The sequence below is a fragment of the Manacus candei genome, unplaced genomic scaffold, assembly GCF_025592945.1.
Source record: "Manacus candei isolate 608988 ecotype Guabito, Panama unplaced genomic scaffold, ASM2559294v1 h1tg000002l, whole genome shotgun sequence".
Taxonomy (NCBI): Eukaryota; Metazoa; Chordata; class Aves; order Passeriformes; family Pipridae; genus Manacus; species Manacus candei.
The window spans coordinates 2,859,361-2,877,504 of NW_026138050.1; the positions used below are offsets into that span (position 1 = coordinate 2,859,361).

The window sequence follows — 18,144 nt, forward strand, 5'->3', positions numbered from 1 at the left end:
TGCACCAGGGCTGGGAGCCTTGAGGGTCCTCTATTTGGGCACCAGCTCAACCCTCACCAAGCCCAATCCCCCCAACACCTCCACCCCTGTGCCCGCAGCCCCTCTGGACCCACAGACAGAGCAGCAGGAGCAGACGTGGGACCTGGACAGAAAACACCTCCAGGCTCCAAGCCCTCCCCACCACTACCCATCCCTCTGCCAGCTCCAGCCCAGTGATGCCTGCCTGGCTCCCTGCCTCCTCTTGGGCTTTGGTTTTTGTCCTACAACCCTGGCAGCCATCACTATTTCCATGGGAACCTTCCTGAAATCCAGCAATGTGTCCACTGGGGTCACTGAGCCTCCCTCTCCCCTGTGCCTTATATTCCAAGCCCAGTTTCTGCCCATCTCCAGTTACAGGTGACATTTCTCTCTAATCCCAGGGAAGCTGCTGCTCTTTGGAAAGGAGCAGAAAGTGCCAGAGTTTGGGAACACATCCAGGACACGCAGACACCTTTGTCCATGCAGGATGCTGGCAGGATGCTGCTGCATCCAAGTGAACTGGGGGCAAGAGGATGGCATGGAGGATGGAAACTGGGAGCAGGGGATTTCCAGGGTGCTCCTGGCTCGGAGCTGCATCGTGCTGGACACAGGGATGGCGTCTCTGAGGGAGCTCTTGCCACCCCTTGTCTGAATGACTCAGGGAGCTGGGGATTTGAGACATGTCTCAGGCTTTTCAAATTCTCTGTTAATCAAATCCCAAAAGCTAAAAGCAATCAAGAGACATGAAAAGTGTTGCTAAAGAAGCAGGGAGTGGGGGAAGGAAACAAATAAAGCCACCCCCCTGGTCCCCAGTGACAGAGCAGCCCACTTCTGCATCATATCTCATCTGGGAAAAATTATATGTTGGGAATTACGTGCTTCTTCTGAAAAGCCTTAAAGGAGATTTAATAAAATGAGACAAGCTAATAATATAGGGAATTAATAGCAACCCTGGATGCTGCATCTTGATTTAATCAGATGCTTTTCCCCAGGGGGACAGGCAAAAGCTATGGCTAAAGCCTCCCTTCCCTTCCCTACCCAGCTGCTCCCCTCTTTTGCTGGCTATCCACTCCTTCTCCTATCCCAGGAGAACAGCAAGGCTAGGATTTGGGGTCCCACAAGACCCCGCTGTCCACCAGCAGCTGCTGGGAAACACAGCCCACGCTGGTTCTTTGGGAGCAGGATAAGGAGACAGATGCCAGCCTGCTGCACACCCACCAGGGAGAGGGTCCCTGTCTGAAGAACAGGTCCCCGTGCTGGGGAAGAAAAGCAGGAATTGGGGAGCTGGGCTGGGGAGTGGACTTGGTTCCATGTGTGTACTTTCTCAGGAGCCAGGGAATGCCGCACGCTGCTGCGTCAGGAATGAGCCCTTGCTGGGACATGAAGCACCTTAACGGTGATGATAAGGAACTCGTGGGATTTGCTCCTCTCCGTGGCCCCGGAGAGTTGCAGGGTCCACGTGAGCTGGGTGGGAATGGCACAAACAGCCCTTCCAGTCTTGGCTGTTTCACTGCTTGGACCCGCAGGACCCGTCCATGAACTGAGGCCAGCCCGGCCCCGGGGGGACAATCCTTCCTGGCTCTGCAGCACACTCGGAAACCAAACTCATGTTCCGATGTAATTGTCCTTTTCCGAGTATCCTCCACTCGCCTGTCCCTGTGCTGGGCACCCTGGTGCTGCTCCTGCCTCCTGGAACATTTTGCTTCCTATATTTTAGCCGTGGCTGGTGCCGTGAGCTCTGTTTTGCTTCTGCACAGTTCGTCCAAGCCAGGCCCTGGGGACCCGCATGTTCTGTCGCTGGGATGTTTGTGTGACTTTCGTGGAATTTCCCTTCCTCAGCCACTTGCTCTCGGACGCAGGGTGTTTGGCAGGTGGCTGGTAAATCCATGAGGATGCAAATAGGGAAGGAAATAGCAAGAAAACAGGGATTGATCAATGCCATAGGGTGATTCCTTTAAAGGTGTCGCTGGGGTTCATACAGAGCATCCTGTCTCCGGCCCTGGCTGTACCACACTGCTCCCTGAAAGAGCCTGTATACTCCCAAACCAAACAGGGAGCAAAATATCCCACAAATGGCAGGGGAAAACTCTGGCAGCCGTGAGGGAAATGCTCTTTTACCTGCCTCTTCTTAAGGCTTGGACTATTTGCAGTCAGGCCAGAAATAGGTGGTGATTTTTAAGAGAGTCATAACCGTGGGAAGGCTTTGCCTTGCAGCAAAGTGGATCCTTTATCATCAATCACTGGAAGAAAATGTGCTCTGCTCCTACCAGGAGATGAGTTTCTAGATGAGCCTGGGAGGACTCAGCCTAATGCCATATAATGCTCCTCTGCTTGGGCTCTGCGTGACTCCGTGAGGAGCTGGACTCTGGGATGGCACAGGCAGTGCCCATGTCCTCTTCCCTGGGAATTCCTGCTGCTATCGTCTCTCCTCCACCCATCCAGGGTCCCTGACGCCCTGTCCTTGCTCTCAGGGGGTCCCTGGCTCCAGTCCCACCCCACCGAGCCCTCAGGATCCCAGGGCACATCTGCCTTGTGGTGTGCTCTACCCAAAGAGCTGCTTAGAAGGAATAAATGGATTTTTTTTCCTGTTAGCCGAGGAGCAGGCTTTGAGCAGGCTATTTTTACCTGTTCCTGACACTATTAATAGTTGTATGGTCAACAGTAAACGCTGATCAAGAGATTCGATTTGTCTGTCCCCCAGAGGTTGGCACTTCCTATTCCCCCCGTTGTTTTCCATCAACCGCTTCAATTAAATGATCTTTTTGTTATTTGGGGGTGATACATTTGGGCTTTGTATTCAGCTATTAAACTACGTTGCTGTCTCACACACAGATTACTAAACATGGGAGACTGTCCCACTTTCTCTCCTCCAAGTGTCCTTGTGCCTCCAGGCAGGATGTTTCCCTGCAGGCAGGGATGAGGCTGAAAAGGGATGTTTAAGCTGCTGCTCTCTTCCAACCCACAGACCAGCACGATTCCTACATAAGTCTTTGAGCAGTGTTTAAATTAATATCCAAGTGTGACACCACACTCGGGGTGGAAGGGGAGGGAGGTGAAAAGTTCAGCACCAGCCACATCCCAAGTGGAGCTGATGAAATGCACCACTCTGCACCAGTTTGTGTGTTCTAGCTGTCACTGAGGTCCCTTTCAGTGCTGTCGGTGAGAATTCTGCTACCCCAAACCTTATTAAAGCATCACCTTTTGCTAAGTTTTGGGGTTTCTTCTAATAGATCATGGAGTCACATAATAGTCTGGATTGGAAGGGATCTGAAAGCTCATCTTGTTCCACCCCCTGCAATGGGCAGGGACACCTTCCACTAGACCAGGTTGCTCCAAGACTCATCCAACCTGGCCTTAAACACTGGGCTTTGATGCTGCCACAGCTCCTCTGAGCAACCTCTGCCAGGGCCTCACTACCCTTCCAGAGAATTTCTTCCCAGTATCCCATCTACCCCTGCCCTGTCAGTGCGAAGCCATTCCCCCTTTTCCTGTCACTCCACGTCCCAAAGACCCTCTCCAGCTCTCTCGGAGCTTCTTTAGGCACTGGAAGGGGCTCTAAGGTCTCCCTGGAGCCTTCTCCCCTCCGGGCTGACCATTCCCAGCTCTCCCAGTACGGGAACATTCCCATTCCCATTCCCGTTCCCATTCCCATTCCCATTCCCATTCCCATTCCCATTCCCATTCCCATTCCCATTCCCATTCCCATTCCCGCTCCCCCCGTACCTGCCCTGCACGCGCCGCCGGCCGGGCTCTCTCCTTCCCCCTAGCGGGGGGACCCGGCACTGCAGCGGCACCGCTCGGCGCCCCGGCACCGGGATCGGGATCGGGATCGGGATCGAGGGAAAGTCGCCGTGCCAAGAACCTCCGCCAAGGGGGCACCGCGCAGCCCCCCGCCCGCGCTGCAGCGCCCGGACCGAGACTTCCCTCTGCTCCCGGTCCCGCGCACCGGAGCTCGCACCGAACGGGGGGTCTTTTCTCCGGTCTCACGGGCGCTTGCACCGGGCAAGTGTAAACCGGAGCAAAACCACTGCGGGAAACGGGGTGGGAACCTCCTGCACCCCCTGTCCCGGGTCCGTGCGTCTCGCAGTCACTCCACTCCCGGAGCCCCGGGAGCCCCGAGCCGGCTGCGGGGCGCCGGGAGCCCGCACCGGGCTTCGAACGGGACGGATACAAAGCACCGGGGGCCCGCCTGAGATGCAAAGGGGTTGGTTTGCAAACGGGACCGGGAGCCCAGACCGGGCTGCGCAACACCAGTAGTGCAAACGGGGCTGCCGAACACCGGGAGCGCGAACCGGGATGCGAACGGGGCCGGGCTGAGCAGCGCCGGGAGTCCCAGCCGGGCTCCGAGTGGGACCGGGCTGTGAAGGACCGAGAGTGCGAGTGGGGCTGCCAAGCACCGGGAGTGCGAACGGGACCGGGCTGCCAAGCACCGGGAGCCCCGAGCGGGACGCGAATGGGGCCGGGCTGTGCAGCACCGAGAGTCCCAACGGGGCTGCGAACGGGGCCAGGCAGCCAAGCCCCGGGGGTGCGAACGGGACCGGTGTGCGCAGCCCCGGAGCGCGGCCGGGCAGCGGCGGGGGGCGGCGGGCGCGGGCCGGGCGCGGAGCCGGGCGCTGACTCAGCTGCCGCCGCCCCGGGCCGTGACGCGCCGAGGGGCGGGCGCTGCCTCCTCCATATAACGCGGCGGCGGCCGCGCAGAGCTCACACCGACCTTTCCTGCGAGGGGAGAGGGGCTGAGCAGCCAGGCAGGCGGCACCTTCCTCCTCCTCCTCCTCCTCTTCCTCCTTCTCGGCGCAAGCTGCACTTTCCGCCGGCTTCAATGAAACTGGCAGCGATGATCAAGAAGATGTGTCCCAGCGAGGCCGAGCTGAGCATCCCCGCCAAGAACTGCTACCGCATGGTCATCCTGGGCTCCTCCAAGGTGGGCAAGACAGCCATCGTCTCGCGCTTCCTCACCGGCCGCTTCGAGGAGCAGTACACCCCCACCATCGAGGACTTCCACCGCAAGTTCTACAGCATCCGCGGCGAGGTCTACCAGCTCGACATCCTCGACACGTCAGGCAACCACCCCTTCCCAGCCATGCGCCGCCTCTCCATCCTCACAGGTACTTGTCAGGGGGTCCCTCTGCCTGATTCCAGGTGTTCTCACCTAGTTTCAGGAGGTTTTCCTAGTCCTGGGAAAAGGGAGATGGGATTTTGTGTGTTCAGTGGATGGGGCAGCTCTTCTTGATGGATGGGAGGACCCACATGCTGCCCTGTCCTTCCTTCCCAGAGTCTCTATATGGCTTAGGCAGTGGGTCTCTGTGTGTCCCCATCCCTGCAACCATCTCATGTTCCATCTCTTTGTCCCCAGGAGACGTGTTCATCCTCGTGTTCAGCCTGGACAACCGTGACTCCTTCGAGGAGGTTCAGCGCCTGAAGCAGCAAATCCTGGAGACCAAGTCGTGCCTGAAGAACAAAACCAAGGAGAACATAGAGGTGCCCCTGGTCATCTGCGGCAACAAAGGCGACCGGGACTTTTACCGGGAGGTGCAACCCCGGGAGATCGAGCAGCTGGTGGGAGGGGACCCCAAAAAATGCGCCTACTTCGAGATCTCAGCCAAGAGGAACAGCAGCCTGGACCAGATGTTCCAGGCGCTCTTCGCCATGGCCAAGCTGCCCAGCGAGATGAGCCCCGACCTGCACCGCAAGGTCTCGGTCCAGTACTGCGACATCCTGCATAAGAAGGCTCTGAAAGGCAAAAAGCTGCTGAAAGAGGGGGGCCGGGGCGGCACGGAGGAGGCGTACGGCATCGTGGCCCCCTTCGCCCGGCGACCCAGCGTCCACAGCGACCTCATGTACATCCGGGAGAAAGCCATCGGCGGCGGGCACAGCAAGGAGAAGGATCGTTGTGTGATCAGCTAGGAACCTCTGCTCCTGACAGGAAGGAAGGAAGGAAAGAAGGAAAGGAGAGGGGAAAGATGCTCGTTTCCGAATTGACTTTGGGCAGGCAGGAGGGTGGGCAGGCGCCCACCCGGGCAGAGAGGAGGTTGCCTCTCCCCCAGCCTCCCTCCTCCCGCTTTCATCACCTCTCTCCCCCGGGGGTGCATTTTGGAAGCGAGGGATGCAAAGGGGGAGGCTTTGGAGGGCAGGAGGGGGTTGTCACTGGGAACAGCCTCCTCCTCTGGGCAGAGAGACAGGGAAAGGGTGAACTGCTGTTGGCCAGGTGGGAGGATGCATGTGGAGGGCACAGACCTTGATGTTTCTTTCCCTCCCAAACCACCCAACCTCAGGCACTGCACTCAGAAGGGAGGGCAGGGCCTGCCAGCACCTGCCTGGGGCTTTGGGGTTGGTTTTTGTTGTTTTTTTTTCAACTTGAGAAGCTGTGCACGGACTCTGGCTCTGTGTTGTGTGTTCGTCTGTGTCTGCAAACCACATGCAGAAGACACTCCTAAGGTGTTGCAAAGACATTGCAGAGTTACAGCCCCAATGGACCAAAAAACTGACTCTTGTTTACATTTGTCTTGTTTGATTTGCAAGATCTGGGGAGGGTGGGGGGGAGCGGGAAGGGTTTTTCAAAATAAAATAGGCACTTTATGTAGGTATTGTATGTAACTGACATGAACAAAAAAAAAAAATCTTCAAGTGTTTCTACCGTGGGTGAAACTTGATGTTTTATTTTTTCTACAAATTAATAAAATCTTTTTAAAAACGACACTTGTGGGTTTTGCCTTTGCTTCCTCAAAACAAAAGACCTGAAGTACCAAAACCAGCCTCTCACTCAATCCCTTTATTGCCCCATTTTCTCCAGACTCCCAGTGCAAAGGTTCCCGCCTCTGCAAGCCGCCGGTTTCTTGCCACACGGGGTAACGAGGGGCCATGCAGGGAGTTACTCACTCCAACGGGTCACTGAGCCAGGACTCTTTCCTCACTTCACCAGTGACGATCCTGCCAGCCCCACGACATGCCGGGCACTGGCATGTCATTCCCAGCAGTCACCCAGCAAACTGACATCACCTCGTTACAAAGAGCTGATTGTGCTTCGTGCTCTTTCCCAATTAACTAACCACATTTAATGATGTCAACACAGAGTGATTCATTGGCACCCCGGCTGGGATATTGTTTTTATTTTGCAATATGAGTAAAGGAAGTACTTTGCTCAAAAGGTCACCTCTGAATCTGATGGTTTTTAATCTCTTCCCAATAACAAGTCGCAGTAACCATTGCTAGAAGTGAAAGGGAAAGGGGAAAAGCTCTTCCCGGCTCCAGTTTCTGTTCCAGTTCATTTTCAGCCCCCGTTCCCCCCTCACACAGCAGCACAAATCTGTGTTTAATACATATTAATGGCAGGAAAATCATACTGAAGTCATAAAACTAAGGTGGGGGAGTGAGACTGCAAAGCAAACCACCTCAGTTTCGCTTGAAACTTGGATTCAGGTTGACAGAGCTAACTTGTTCCTGCGCCGAGCGCCAGACAGTTCTTTGGCAACAGGTTGTTTCTTCCAGCTCTGTGAATGCCTGATTTCACAGGAACAGCGACTGGCAGAAGAATGGAAAACATCGTCCAAGCATGATACACAGGAATTTATTGAGCTGGGACAGGCTATTGGTTGGTGGAAAGGCAATTTCAGCAATAAATAATATGTACATTGTGTTTTGTTTATCATAGTGTTCTGAGTTTACACATTGGCACCTTCTCAAGGAAAGTACTAGTACAGTATTCCAGTGGGGACAGAGTAAATCTCTGAACTACAGGTGGGGTGCAACAATCCCAGCTCCCAACGACCAGAACTATCTGTTCAAGCTGATCAAATGCTTGTGGTTGTGGGAAGCCCCTGGAGCACTTTGGGTGTGGAACAGACCTGTCCTGTGAGGCCTGACTTTAGTATGGAATAACCAAAAGCTCTTATCATTTATGTCCTTTGTTTTGACTCTTGTCCTTCCTCTGTTTTCACAGGAAAAGACATTGGAGCTGGGCCCAGGCTACACACGCCCTCTGTGCTGCCAACATCCTGCCCCTGCTCAGCCCACATCCACCCAGTGAACACACAAGAGGGGCAGCTTGGAATTCATAAATCTTTATTTGACTCATCTCAAACACAACCATCAATTGTTTAGAAAGAGAGATACAGAAGTAATTGAAAGTAATCACTCCTCTTTCAACAAACAGAAAACGGAAAGTGTTCCAGAGTCACTTTCCAGGAGCAGGGCCAAGCAGCTCACGCTTCCTTCTTCTGTTCCCTTTTGATGTTTGGCCATTTTTAAGTAAAAAACAGTGCAGAAAATGCCTCCATTCTCTTCTTGAAATTAACCAGCAGGTACTTTGACCCTTAGCATGTCTCCTTCTGGTTTGAACATAAAAAAGAAGAACCCCACCCCGAGAGAAAACAGGAGATGGGATACATAAATGCACAGTCCTGCAGCAGATCAAAGGGAACGAGCCGCTGCAATCACCCCAGGTGAGGCACTCGGTGTTCTGTTCAGTGTCACTCACCTGGGGTTCAATGGCCCACACAGGCACAATTCCACAGCAACGTAACCAGAAAACCACAAGGAAAGAAAAGTGAACTCCTGCCACCCTGTTCAGCCTGGAGAGGAGGTATCTCAGACCCCAGGACTGGAGCTGTGCCCATCCTACTCCTTGGGGATTTCGAACATGCAAAGGCTCTTGTACTTCTGTAGCAGCTCGTTTTTGGTCCGGACCTGCTCCCGCAGGTTCTGCAGCTGCTGCTGCTGCTGCTCTGGGCTCACACCAATGCCAGGCATGGAGCTGATCAGCTTCCTCATCTCCTGGAACTTGTTCTTGAGCTCATTCAGTACCTGGTGAACATCCTGGCTGTCCTTGTCCATGCTGCACAGGAGAGAAAATCGAGACATTATTGAATTCTCCTACTGGAAACACTAATTTCCCACACAACCAGAATTTAAACTGGATTTCACTGGGAAACTTGCTCTTGGTATCTAGCTACACACACCTGATCCACCTATCCCAGTAAAATGGACACAGATATACAGACTGGGTAACTTAGGGGCAAACTGTTTTCCTGCTAATTTCCAGCACACAATCCAGTCACCTCAGGATGCATCGACCGGGTTAGGGGCTGGTCTGCAGATTTCAAACACTACCCTGGGGCAGGCTAAATTCTCCCTCTGAACTCCAGTACCTCTCTTTGGGGAAGGTAAGACTGTATGTGTGTTCTGTGTAGGCACCTGGAAAAACGATCTCAGTCTCACCCGTGACCTGTTGCGGCTGTAATACAAAAAAAAATCAATGCAGTCAAACAGCTTGACAGCAGAAAATAGAAACTGTTCCCCAAAGCATCAGAGAGTGTCCGAAGGCAGAGAAAATTGTACTTTGGAGCTTTAAAAGGACTCTCTGGGGATGTATAACTAATAAAAGAGAAGCGGTGGGGGTTTTTTGGGTTGTGTTTTTTATTTTTTTTAAGAGCAGCAGAATTGGTTCTGCAGCCAGCTCTGTGCTTTTCAAGGCTCAGTGTTGTCTGAGGCAGTGTCTGCCCTTGAACCCTCATTAGTATCTGACTCAGCTTTGTTAGCACCAGCGAGAAGCTTTACCAATTCCAGGCAAAAGCCAGTCTCTGCTTCCAGGGCGCCTGTTAATAGGGAGAGCGGGATTCTAATGGTCTTTGAAAAACTGGGAGCCTGTTCAATAGACAGACCTAAAAATAAATCTGTTTGGCATGACCAGAGCAGAGAGGTACTCGATTATAACTTTGGGGAATCGTGACATGGCTGAAAGCAAAACTTTTAACCAGATGGCCGCTGCTTGTTTCAAAGGCCTATTGGAACAAAATATTCATTATTCCCTTCTAAATAAAACTGCAGCTGGTACTATAATGTCTCCCCATTATACAGGCACTCATGGTCAGGTCAGCAGTGGAAAAATACAGGCACACACACAACCAACCCCATGGCACATCTGGAGAAGGATGGGGTGACACTGCCTTTAATCCACCAGAGCTGCAGTCTGGCTTTGACAGAGATGTCCTCCCTGCTTCAGGGCTCCCCAGGTCTCATTCCCTTCCCCACGCAGAGAGAACTGACAGCTGTCTGTTGGCTGGTAGATCCAAGGGGATAAATATTTCAGGCTTGGTGGCTTTTTCTCCTCATGAGTGGTTTTTCTGTTGGATCAAGCTACTGAAGCAACTCCCTGTTTGGGGACATGGGAGCAAGGCGGGAGCAAGGAGGTGTGGGAAGAGACTGAGCTGCCTGCACTAATATAGGATCCAATGCAACATCCAATGACAGCCTGTGCTGACTGACTGGGCATAAAACCTGCCTTAGGGCACAAGTGTTCTTCACTACACCAGCACAACCCACCACCGGTGGAGCCACACACTGGGACCTCAGCAGTGATGCCGTTGGACTGTACAAGGCTGAAAATACCAGCAAGCCCTGTTTAGGAAAACTTTCTCCGGGCCCAACCAACAGGAAAGAGCACGTCCTTGAATGTAAGCAAATTTACGCGACACATCCTCGCTCCCGAGCACAGAGTCACCTTGGAGATGTGTCTTCACGGCTGAGTCAGTGTCAGAACAGCAGGGCTGGGCTCTGCGACTCGCGGCAGTGTTAGAGGACAATACGTTTGCCATCTGTCAGGGACATGAGGCAAAACATCCCACCACTTGCCTCTGTGGTCCTGCCCATCTGCGGCACCAGTTCAGAACCTACGTCTGCCCGAGCCGCCCGGGAAGTGCCGTGTGCGAGGCCGGGCGAGGAAACTGGGTAACGGGAGTGGGTGGCTCGGTGGGACAGGGCACAAGATATCCCTGGGACTGTGATCTATGAGTCACTATGACCTGCTCGGTGACATATCAGAATCTGGGAGGCCTCAGCCCACGGCTACTGCCCGCTTTGCTGAGGTACAAACACCTGGCAGTGGATTTGGCCTCACTTCTGGCACAGATCAGGGAGAATCAAGGTCAGGGGCAACTTGATTGCCCACCCCAAGCACAACGGGAAAACTGAGGGAAATCAGAGGGTTTGTGTTTTTGTGCCTGTTCTGGACCAGTGTGTCAGGGGTGTCAGTCTTTCCTTCCTTCTTTCCTTCCCATGGCTCAGGCTGCAGAGCCATTAAGGATGAACCTCTCTCACCTTTCAGATATGCTTGATTCAAGTGAAACATCAGCAGGACACAAACCAGCCTTGGCTCCCCAGTATGTGCACGGGGAAAGGGCAGCCAGGCCCACAGCCAGAAACAAGGGAACTCATACTTCCCACGCCCACTGCCTCACCCTGCAGTGTGCCCAGGTGAGGGCACGGAGCTGGTCTGGATGGATTTCCATGACAGAGCCATTCCCTTCCTGGGAACTCAGGCAAGCATCTCTGGAGGAGTTATCCTGGGCCAGAAACACGTCAGTTCTCAATACCCTTGTACCTGAACGGTGCTTATCTTGAGCTGGGAAGAGAACAACATAACCTGTCTTGCTGCAGAAGACATCCTCCTTTTTACAACTCCCCAGAAATGGGCTGCGTTCCTGACGCACTGCCTGTACTTTCTGAGGCTGTTATCAGCCAAACGGTTCAGTTCTCTGGAGCAATGACACCGTGGTCATACAACGCTCCTGCCCCGGGGTGTTGGTGGTGGGGCAGTACCTGGGCCATGGGAGCACCTGAACTGCCCAGGTGACCCTGACACCACCCAGGTACTGGCACAACTCTGAGCGGAAATGCACTTGGGGCTGTGCCAGCTCCTTCAGATACTCTTCCCAGGAAATCCAGATGGAAGGAAAAGGGCAAAGGAGATTCTGGGAGGTTGGAAAGCAACCATGCTTAGGAAAGAGGAGTGACCATGCTGCCCTGCTACCCATCCAGGGAATCATGAGGATGTTGGAGAACATAATTAAAAGGAGGATCTCGCTGTCCTGCTCCTTATCCAAGGCACTGCAGAGATGCTGAGGGCTGGAGAATATCATTTGAGGGGGATCCCATTGCCCAACTCCCTGTCCAGGGCACCGTGAGGATGCTGAGGGTGGAAAAACATCATTAAAAGGGGTCTCTCGCTGCCTCGCTCCCCATCCAGGGCAGCCTGAGGATGCTAGAGGTGGGAAAGCATCATTTGAAGGGGAATCCCTTAACCCTGCTCCTCATCCAGAGCATCCTGGGTATACTGGGGCTTGGATAGCACCATTGCAGGGGGGACCCCATTGCCCTGCTCCCTGTTCGGGGCATCCCTGAGGATACTAAGGATGAAAAGCATCATTAAAGGGGAAACCCCATAACCCTGTTCCCTGCCCGGTGCATGTGGAATGGGATGCTGTGGCTGGGAGAGCATCACTGATAGGGGCAGGCCCTTAGCCCTGCTCCCCCCAGTCCCCCCGAGGGCTCTGGAGTCAGCAGCACCGTCGGAGGGGGGTGGCCGGGGCAGGGCTGCGGTGCCAGCACGCGGTGCCCGGCGGGGCGGGGCCGGTCCCGGCGGCGCGGGGGGGGTCCCGGTGGCCGTGCCCGCCGTTACCATTTGATGATGTCGTGGACGAGAGGTAGGAAGGAGAACTCCTCCTGCGCGGGCGGCAGCGGCGGCGGTTTCTGCTCGGCGGGGGGCTCGGGCGGCGGCGGCTCCTCGGCGGCGCGGGCGGGACCCCCCGACGCCATGGCGGCCCCGCCGGGCCGACCGGCAGTGACGGAGCGGGGCGGGGCGGGCGCGGCTCCGCCCTCACGGCCCTCACGGCCCTCACGGGCCGCGGCTGAGCAGGGCCCGGGGGTGGGCATGGGGGTCCTCGTTGTGCGCCCGGCTCCAGTGGTTCCCCCCTCTGCACCCCACAGTGATTGCCCTCTGCACCCCACAGTGATCCCTTCTGCACCCCACAGCGATCCACCGTGCGGCTACCAAGGATCTCCCCTGCACCCCACAGTGATCCACCGTGCGGCCCCCAAGGATCTACCCTGCACCCCACAGTGATATCCCCTGCACCCCACTATGATCCCCCTGCACCCCACGATGATCCACCATGCGCCCCCCAAGGATCTACCCTGCACCCCACAATGATTCACCGTGCGGCCCAAGGATCTCCCCTGCACCCCACTGTGATATCCCCTGCACCCCAAGTGATCCTCCCTGCACCCCACAGTGATCCCCCCTGCACCCCAAGAGATCCACTGTGCGGCCCCCAAGGATCTTCCCTGCACCCCACTGTGATCCCCCTGCACCCCAAGTGGTCCCCCCTGCACCCCACAGTGATCCACCATGCAGCCGCCAAGGATCTCCCCCACACCCCCCCCAGCTATTCCCACCTGTGCCCCCCCAAGTGATCACCCCTTGTGACCTCCAAGGATCTCCCCCATACAGCCACAGTTATTCCCTCTTGTGCTCCCCCAGCCATCGCCCCTGTGCACCCCCAAGGATCCCCCCTGCACCCACCCAGTGATCCCCTCCTGTGCCCCGAAGTGAACCCCCCTGCACCCTCCCACTGATCCCCCCCTGCATTCTTCCCAGCGATCCCCTCCTGTGCCCCCCCAGTGATCCTCCCTGTGCCCCCCCAGTCATCCCACCTCCCATCCAAACCTCACACAGGAGTAGGAGATGGGAGGAGGGAGAGAGCATGGGGGTCTCGCACCCCGAGGGCAGGGCAAGGAGGAGGGGTCCCAGGAACTACCTAGGGATCCCAGGAACTATCGAGGTGTCCCAGCAACAATCCAGGGATCACAGGAACCATCCAGGGGGCCTACAAACCATCCAGTGCCGCCTTGGCCATGACTAACAGCCCCTCAGCACACTCGGATAGGTGTCCCAAGCCTGTATACTTCCCTGCCTTTGGAACCAAATCCTAGGGGAAAATTACATTCTTCTGTGTTAATACCCACAGCAGCATTTTGGTCTCTTACAGCCCACATTTCTGCCATGATTTTTCATTAGTTGGTGTCCTTAGTTTGATTTTAATGCAATGGGGGCTGGATGACAGGGATGTGGTCCTTGTGATGCCTTAAGGATGGATGCTTACTTGGGACCAGGCTTCCTGCCCGAGGGACAAAGCAGAGCAACCTGGCCTAGTGGAAGGTGTCCCTGCCCATGGCAGGGTGTTGGAACGAGATGGACTTTAAGGTCCCTTCTAGTCCAAACCATTCTGTGATTCTATGAAGAAGTGGGGCTCTGGCAAGACTGATGTGTGGGTGGAAGAGGGAAGTCGGGATGCTGAGTGGTCAAGGCTGGCAGAGGGAGGGTGATGCCCCTCTGCACCAAACAGCCTGAGTTTGCTGCAGTTTAAACTGCTGCCACTGTTTAAACCCCTGTATCTACATAAAGCATGGCAGCACTGATAATACCAGCCCCAGTTGTGAGCTTTTATTCCTGGTTTAGTTTAGAGAAAACGCATAATTTAATTTTTCATTTGAAATAGGCCCCCCTGCTCAACAGTTATAGGCTGAGGAGGCCTGGCAAGGCAATTTTATCTTTTAAACCAATATCTTTTGAAAAGCAAACAGAGGCTATTTATACATCTAATGAGAATGCTAGTAACCATTTAAACACGGAGTGTTGACTGTTTGCTCTAAATATAGCAGATGCAATCGCTCACTTTGTTCCTGCTGTCAGGAATAGATCCTGTTTTGGGAGCGGATGCTGGAATGTGTGAAGGAGCCTGGGGGAGCCCAGGTTCTGCTGAGCAGATCCCTGTGGGAAGGCTGGTGGTATTTATGGCCCTTGACTGAGCCAAGCAGGAGGCACAGGATGCTGTGTCCTTCACATGGGGCTGAGCCGAGAGGTTCATTTCTGTCTCTTTTTAAGGGCTGTTTCTAAAGCAAGATTTGATTCAGGCTCCATGGGGGACAGTTCCCTCGGCGCTGTGCTGGTTTTAATTTTCCCCTTGGCTTTCTGGAGGAGGGCAGCAATAATTGCTGGGCTGCTGGATGCCTGCCTCTGATGGGTGAGTCAGGCAGTCTTTGGAGCAGGTGACAACATGCAGATACCATTCAGCCGTACCTAAAGCGCTGTCAGTCAGTATTTCTTTGTGCCATTCCTTTCTCATTTTGGGTCTTGTGTTCCCACAGCAGCTGGAACACACAGCTTTATCTAGCTGGCATTTCTCCCTGTCCCTGCCTCTCGCCTTCCCTTTCTTGTGGGAACAGCTCCTCCAGCTCCCCTTGGTGACCCACCTCGGTCCTTTGGGGCTTGTGATGTCTCATGGCAAGTCCAGGGGAGAGCAAAAGTGTTTTGCAGGTGTGTTTTGGTTTGACAGACTCCTCCATCACTGGAGCTGCTGGTTAATTGATCAGGTGAGACTGTTGTCACCATTTGAGTGTCAGCCTGTACAAGGGGACAGTAGAACTGTGGTCTGTATGGTGATGGTGTCCATATCCCCAGTGACAGCTTTGGAAAAGGTGAGACCCAGCTGGCAGGGAAGAGAAGAATTTTGGTGGTCTGATTGTGCAGACAGTGTTGACCTCAGGTGAGCAGCAGTGTTGCTGTGCCTAAATTTTCACCTGTCCTTGTGGAGCTCCAAGCTATGAGACCCTTGTCCCTCAGGGGTGATTTCAATGACCTGGGTTATGTCCTTGTAATGCAATTCCTGATAGATATCACCACCAATATGGTCTTCCACACCCCTTTGCAGTGCTGTCAGGGTCTCCACAGGAGGGCTGTGTCTGCCTATCCCCTGTTCTCAGGAGGAGCTGGTGGTGGGCTGCAGTTCTCCCTAATTTTCATTCTGGATTTTTTCACCCGCTGTCAGTTCCTCAGCATAAGGGTTTGAATGAGCAACCTGTGAAAACTCCCTGTGAGGCCGCTAAAGCACGAACAAAGATGCTTAGTGGTGAATGAAAAGAATAATTTCCCCCTGGATTTGGTAATAAACCTGAAGTGCAAATGATCGACCTGTTCCTCGATTTAATTGTGGCTCTCTGTACAATTCACTTTCTGGACAGGCAGTTTCTGAAATGTGCGAATGTTTCCAAACCATCTGATCTCCTGTGTACAATCATTGCTTGCCCAGACATTTCATTAACCCATTATCCTAAAAACCAGCTGATCAAATAATCCGTATCCAGAGCCTCTTTTGTTTTTTCCCGTTTCTTTACGACACCAATGTTAATCTTTTTTTTTTTTTTTTAAATTTCTGGACAGATTGTACCTCTTGTTTGCTTCCAGAGGGAACTTTTGAGGGATTTACCACCAGGTGATTCTGTGCCTTTCACTATTTCCTTACAATGACTTGATGTTTTTATATTGATGGTCTGGCATTTCACTGGGCTCCGTTTCTCGATGCCGGACCATCTGGAGCTTGTTGTGCTGTTGCCACCAGCTCTGTTATCATTTTTTACTATGTGGCTATCACCAGTTGAACTTTATCTCTTCCTCCTGCTCCTGCCCTGCATCATCAGCCTGAATTTTCTATTTAAGTCTTGCTAAGCTGCTGTGGTGGGATAAGTCTGTATTGCTCAGCTGGGGAGGTGTCGTCTGCATTGTGACCACCTGGGATGGGGTGATAGGAAAGAGGAGTTATAGCTGCAGCCCTTGGCTGCAGTCAAGGCACAGAAGCATTGGACTTTTGTTAGGCCGTGGCTGTGATCCTGCAGGAACCTTCTCAGGTTCCTGGCCAAGTTCCCCTAATTTTGACAAGTTGGGAATTCGGTCTTGGGCTCTACCTTGTCTTTGCTCCTGGTGTCATTCAGGGACCATTTCATGGCCCTAGTGTCCCAGGATTCTCAGGGAGGTGCTAATGAGAATGGGGGGCCATAAGCCAAGTTTCATCCTTTGACACCATGTTTTAGCCAGAGGGATTTAGGCCCTGAAGGTCTGGCTGCCCCAGACACGCAGCCTTGCACCACCATGTCCTCCCAGAGCTGCTGGTGCCCCTGGTGCAGCAGGGTTTAAGATTCAGTTGGTGTGATCAAGCAGCACCAAGCACATCTACAGCACCCCAGTGCCTCCTGGAGCTCATCAGGCTTTGGCAGAGCCACTGGCTACTGGGGAAACTGGACTGCCATCAGAGGAGGGCCATCATCCCATGGCCCAGGAGGTGCCATCCTCAAGGAGAGCCTGGCATACAGGACAGAGCCTGGGGCAAGAGGTGTCACATGAGGCTTGGCCAGGTTCTTTGTAGCACCAGGTTGAGTGTCACTGCAGGGCATTGGCCTGGCCAGTAAGGGCAGTGCTTCAGTGCTCCGAGCCTCGGGAGGTGAGTGTGCAGTGATCTCATGATGGTCAGTGACCCCATCCCACAGCTTAGCAAACACAGAGGTTGTCCCAGGCTGTGCCACCCCGGAGGAGGCACCCCAGCCATGGTGTGGGCGAAGGGAGCACCAAGGGCTTCTTGCGCAAGGTCAGCTACGCAGAATCCTGGATCCAGGAAAACACGCAGATGGATCAGCCACAGCCTGGCCCACCTCCAGGTGCAGGTGGCTCTGGAGCTCGCTGTCTCCTTTGGGCAGCGCTGTGCCCATGGAACATCCCAGGGTGGTGGGTCCTGGGAGCCACCAGTCCCTGCAGGGTCCCACCAGATCGTCCCACAGTCAGGTTTGAACACTCCAAGCTGTTTTCCACCCAGTGCAAAGGGGCAAAAGTCACCTCGCAGGAGTAAGACAGGAACTTGGAGTGTGAATTTGGGGTGTCCCTGAGGAAACCTAAGCCTGCAGAGGGAAGTGCCCTTGTTACTACTGGGCAAAAGCAGTCCTGGATCCCTGCTGGCTCTGTCTGCGATGTGGTGAGTCAGCAACGTCCCTGCCATTATTTACAAATAATGAGCGAGGCACCGAACACGTGCAGCCAAACACATGAGGCAGCAGGAGTTTCACTCTCAGTATGCAGTTGTGGCCTTGAAACAATGCTGCAAGTGCCTGCAGCAGCGCCCAGGGCTCAGCCCAGGCAAGGATTTCTCTCCTGACTTTCTGAATGCACAGACAGCCTGTTGGGAAGGGGATGGGGTGGGACAGCACATATGTGTGCATGCCTGTGCACATTCATCCCTGTGTCTGTGTGCATTCCTGCATGAGTGTGCATCCCTGAGAGCATCCCTGTGTGTGTGTGTGCATCCCTGTGTTTGTGCATCCCTGGGTGCATCCTTGAGCTCGTGCACCCCTGTGCTCATATGTCCATGGGTTCCAAGGCAGCACTGCCCCACACATGGACACAGTGTGGGTGTCACAGAGGACAGACTTGTCAAGATAAATTTACCTGGATGCACGTAGCAAATACTAATG

The 18,144-nt window shown here is 54.2% G+C and overlaps 3 protein-coding genes across 4 annotated transcripts in view; 2 read left to right on the forward strand and 1 right to left on the reverse strand.

Annotated features, from left to right (window-relative positions):
- The window catches only part of FLCN (folliculin), a 208,640-nt gene that overhangs the window by 133,881 nt on the left and 56,615 nt on the right, over positions 1 to 18,144 (forward strand). The gene's annotated exons all lie outside the window — the stretch shown is intronic.
- On the forward strand, positions 4,704 to 6,712 carry RASD1 (ras related dexamethasone induced 1). 2 transcript variants are annotated; one of them, XM_051778620.1, is made up of 2 exons: positions 4,704 to 5,123; positions 5,443 to 5,870. In XM_051778620.1, the coding sequence occupies exons 1-2, from the start codon at positions 4,838 to 4,840 to the stop codon at positions 5,739 to 5,741; spliced, it is 585 nt and encodes a 194-aa protein (XP_051634580.1). In that variant the 5' UTR covers positions 4,704 to 4,837; the 3' UTR covers positions 5,742 to 5,870. The 2 variants fall into 2 exon arrangements, with proteins under 2 accessions (XP_051634580.1, XP_051634572.1); XM_051778612.1 differs by having other exon boundaries at positions 4,705 to 5,123; positions 5,372 to 6,712.
- On the reverse strand, positions 8,060 to 12,647 carry MED9 (mediator complex subunit 9). Its single transcript, XM_051779284.1, has 2 exons — positions 12,470 to 12,647; positions 8,060 to 8,848 (listed from the first exon to the last, which is right to left on the reverse strand). Exons 1-2 carry the CDS (start codon positions 12,604 to 12,606, stop codon positions 8,632 to 8,634), a joined length of 354 nt encoding a protein of 117 aa, XP_051635244.1. The 5' UTR covers positions 12,607 to 12,647; the 3' UTR covers positions 8,060 to 8,631.

Coding starts and splice junctions, on each gene's coding strand:
- RASD1 (XM_051778612.1), top strand. CDS start 4,838: ATGAAACTGGCAGCGATGATCAAGAAGATGTGTCCCAGCGAGGCCGAG. Junction 5,124..5,371: donor CCGCCTCTCCATCCTCACAG/GTACTTGTCAGG, acceptor CTTTGTCCCCAG/GAGACGTGTTCATCCTCGTG.
- MED9 (XM_051779284.1), bottom strand. CDS start 12,606: ATGGCGTCGGGGGGTCCCGCCCGCGCCGCCGAGGAGCCGCCGCCGCCC. Junction 8,849..12,469: donor GTCCACGACATCATCAAATG/GTAACGGCGGGC, acceptor TCTCCTGTGCAG/CATGGACAAGGACAGCCAGG.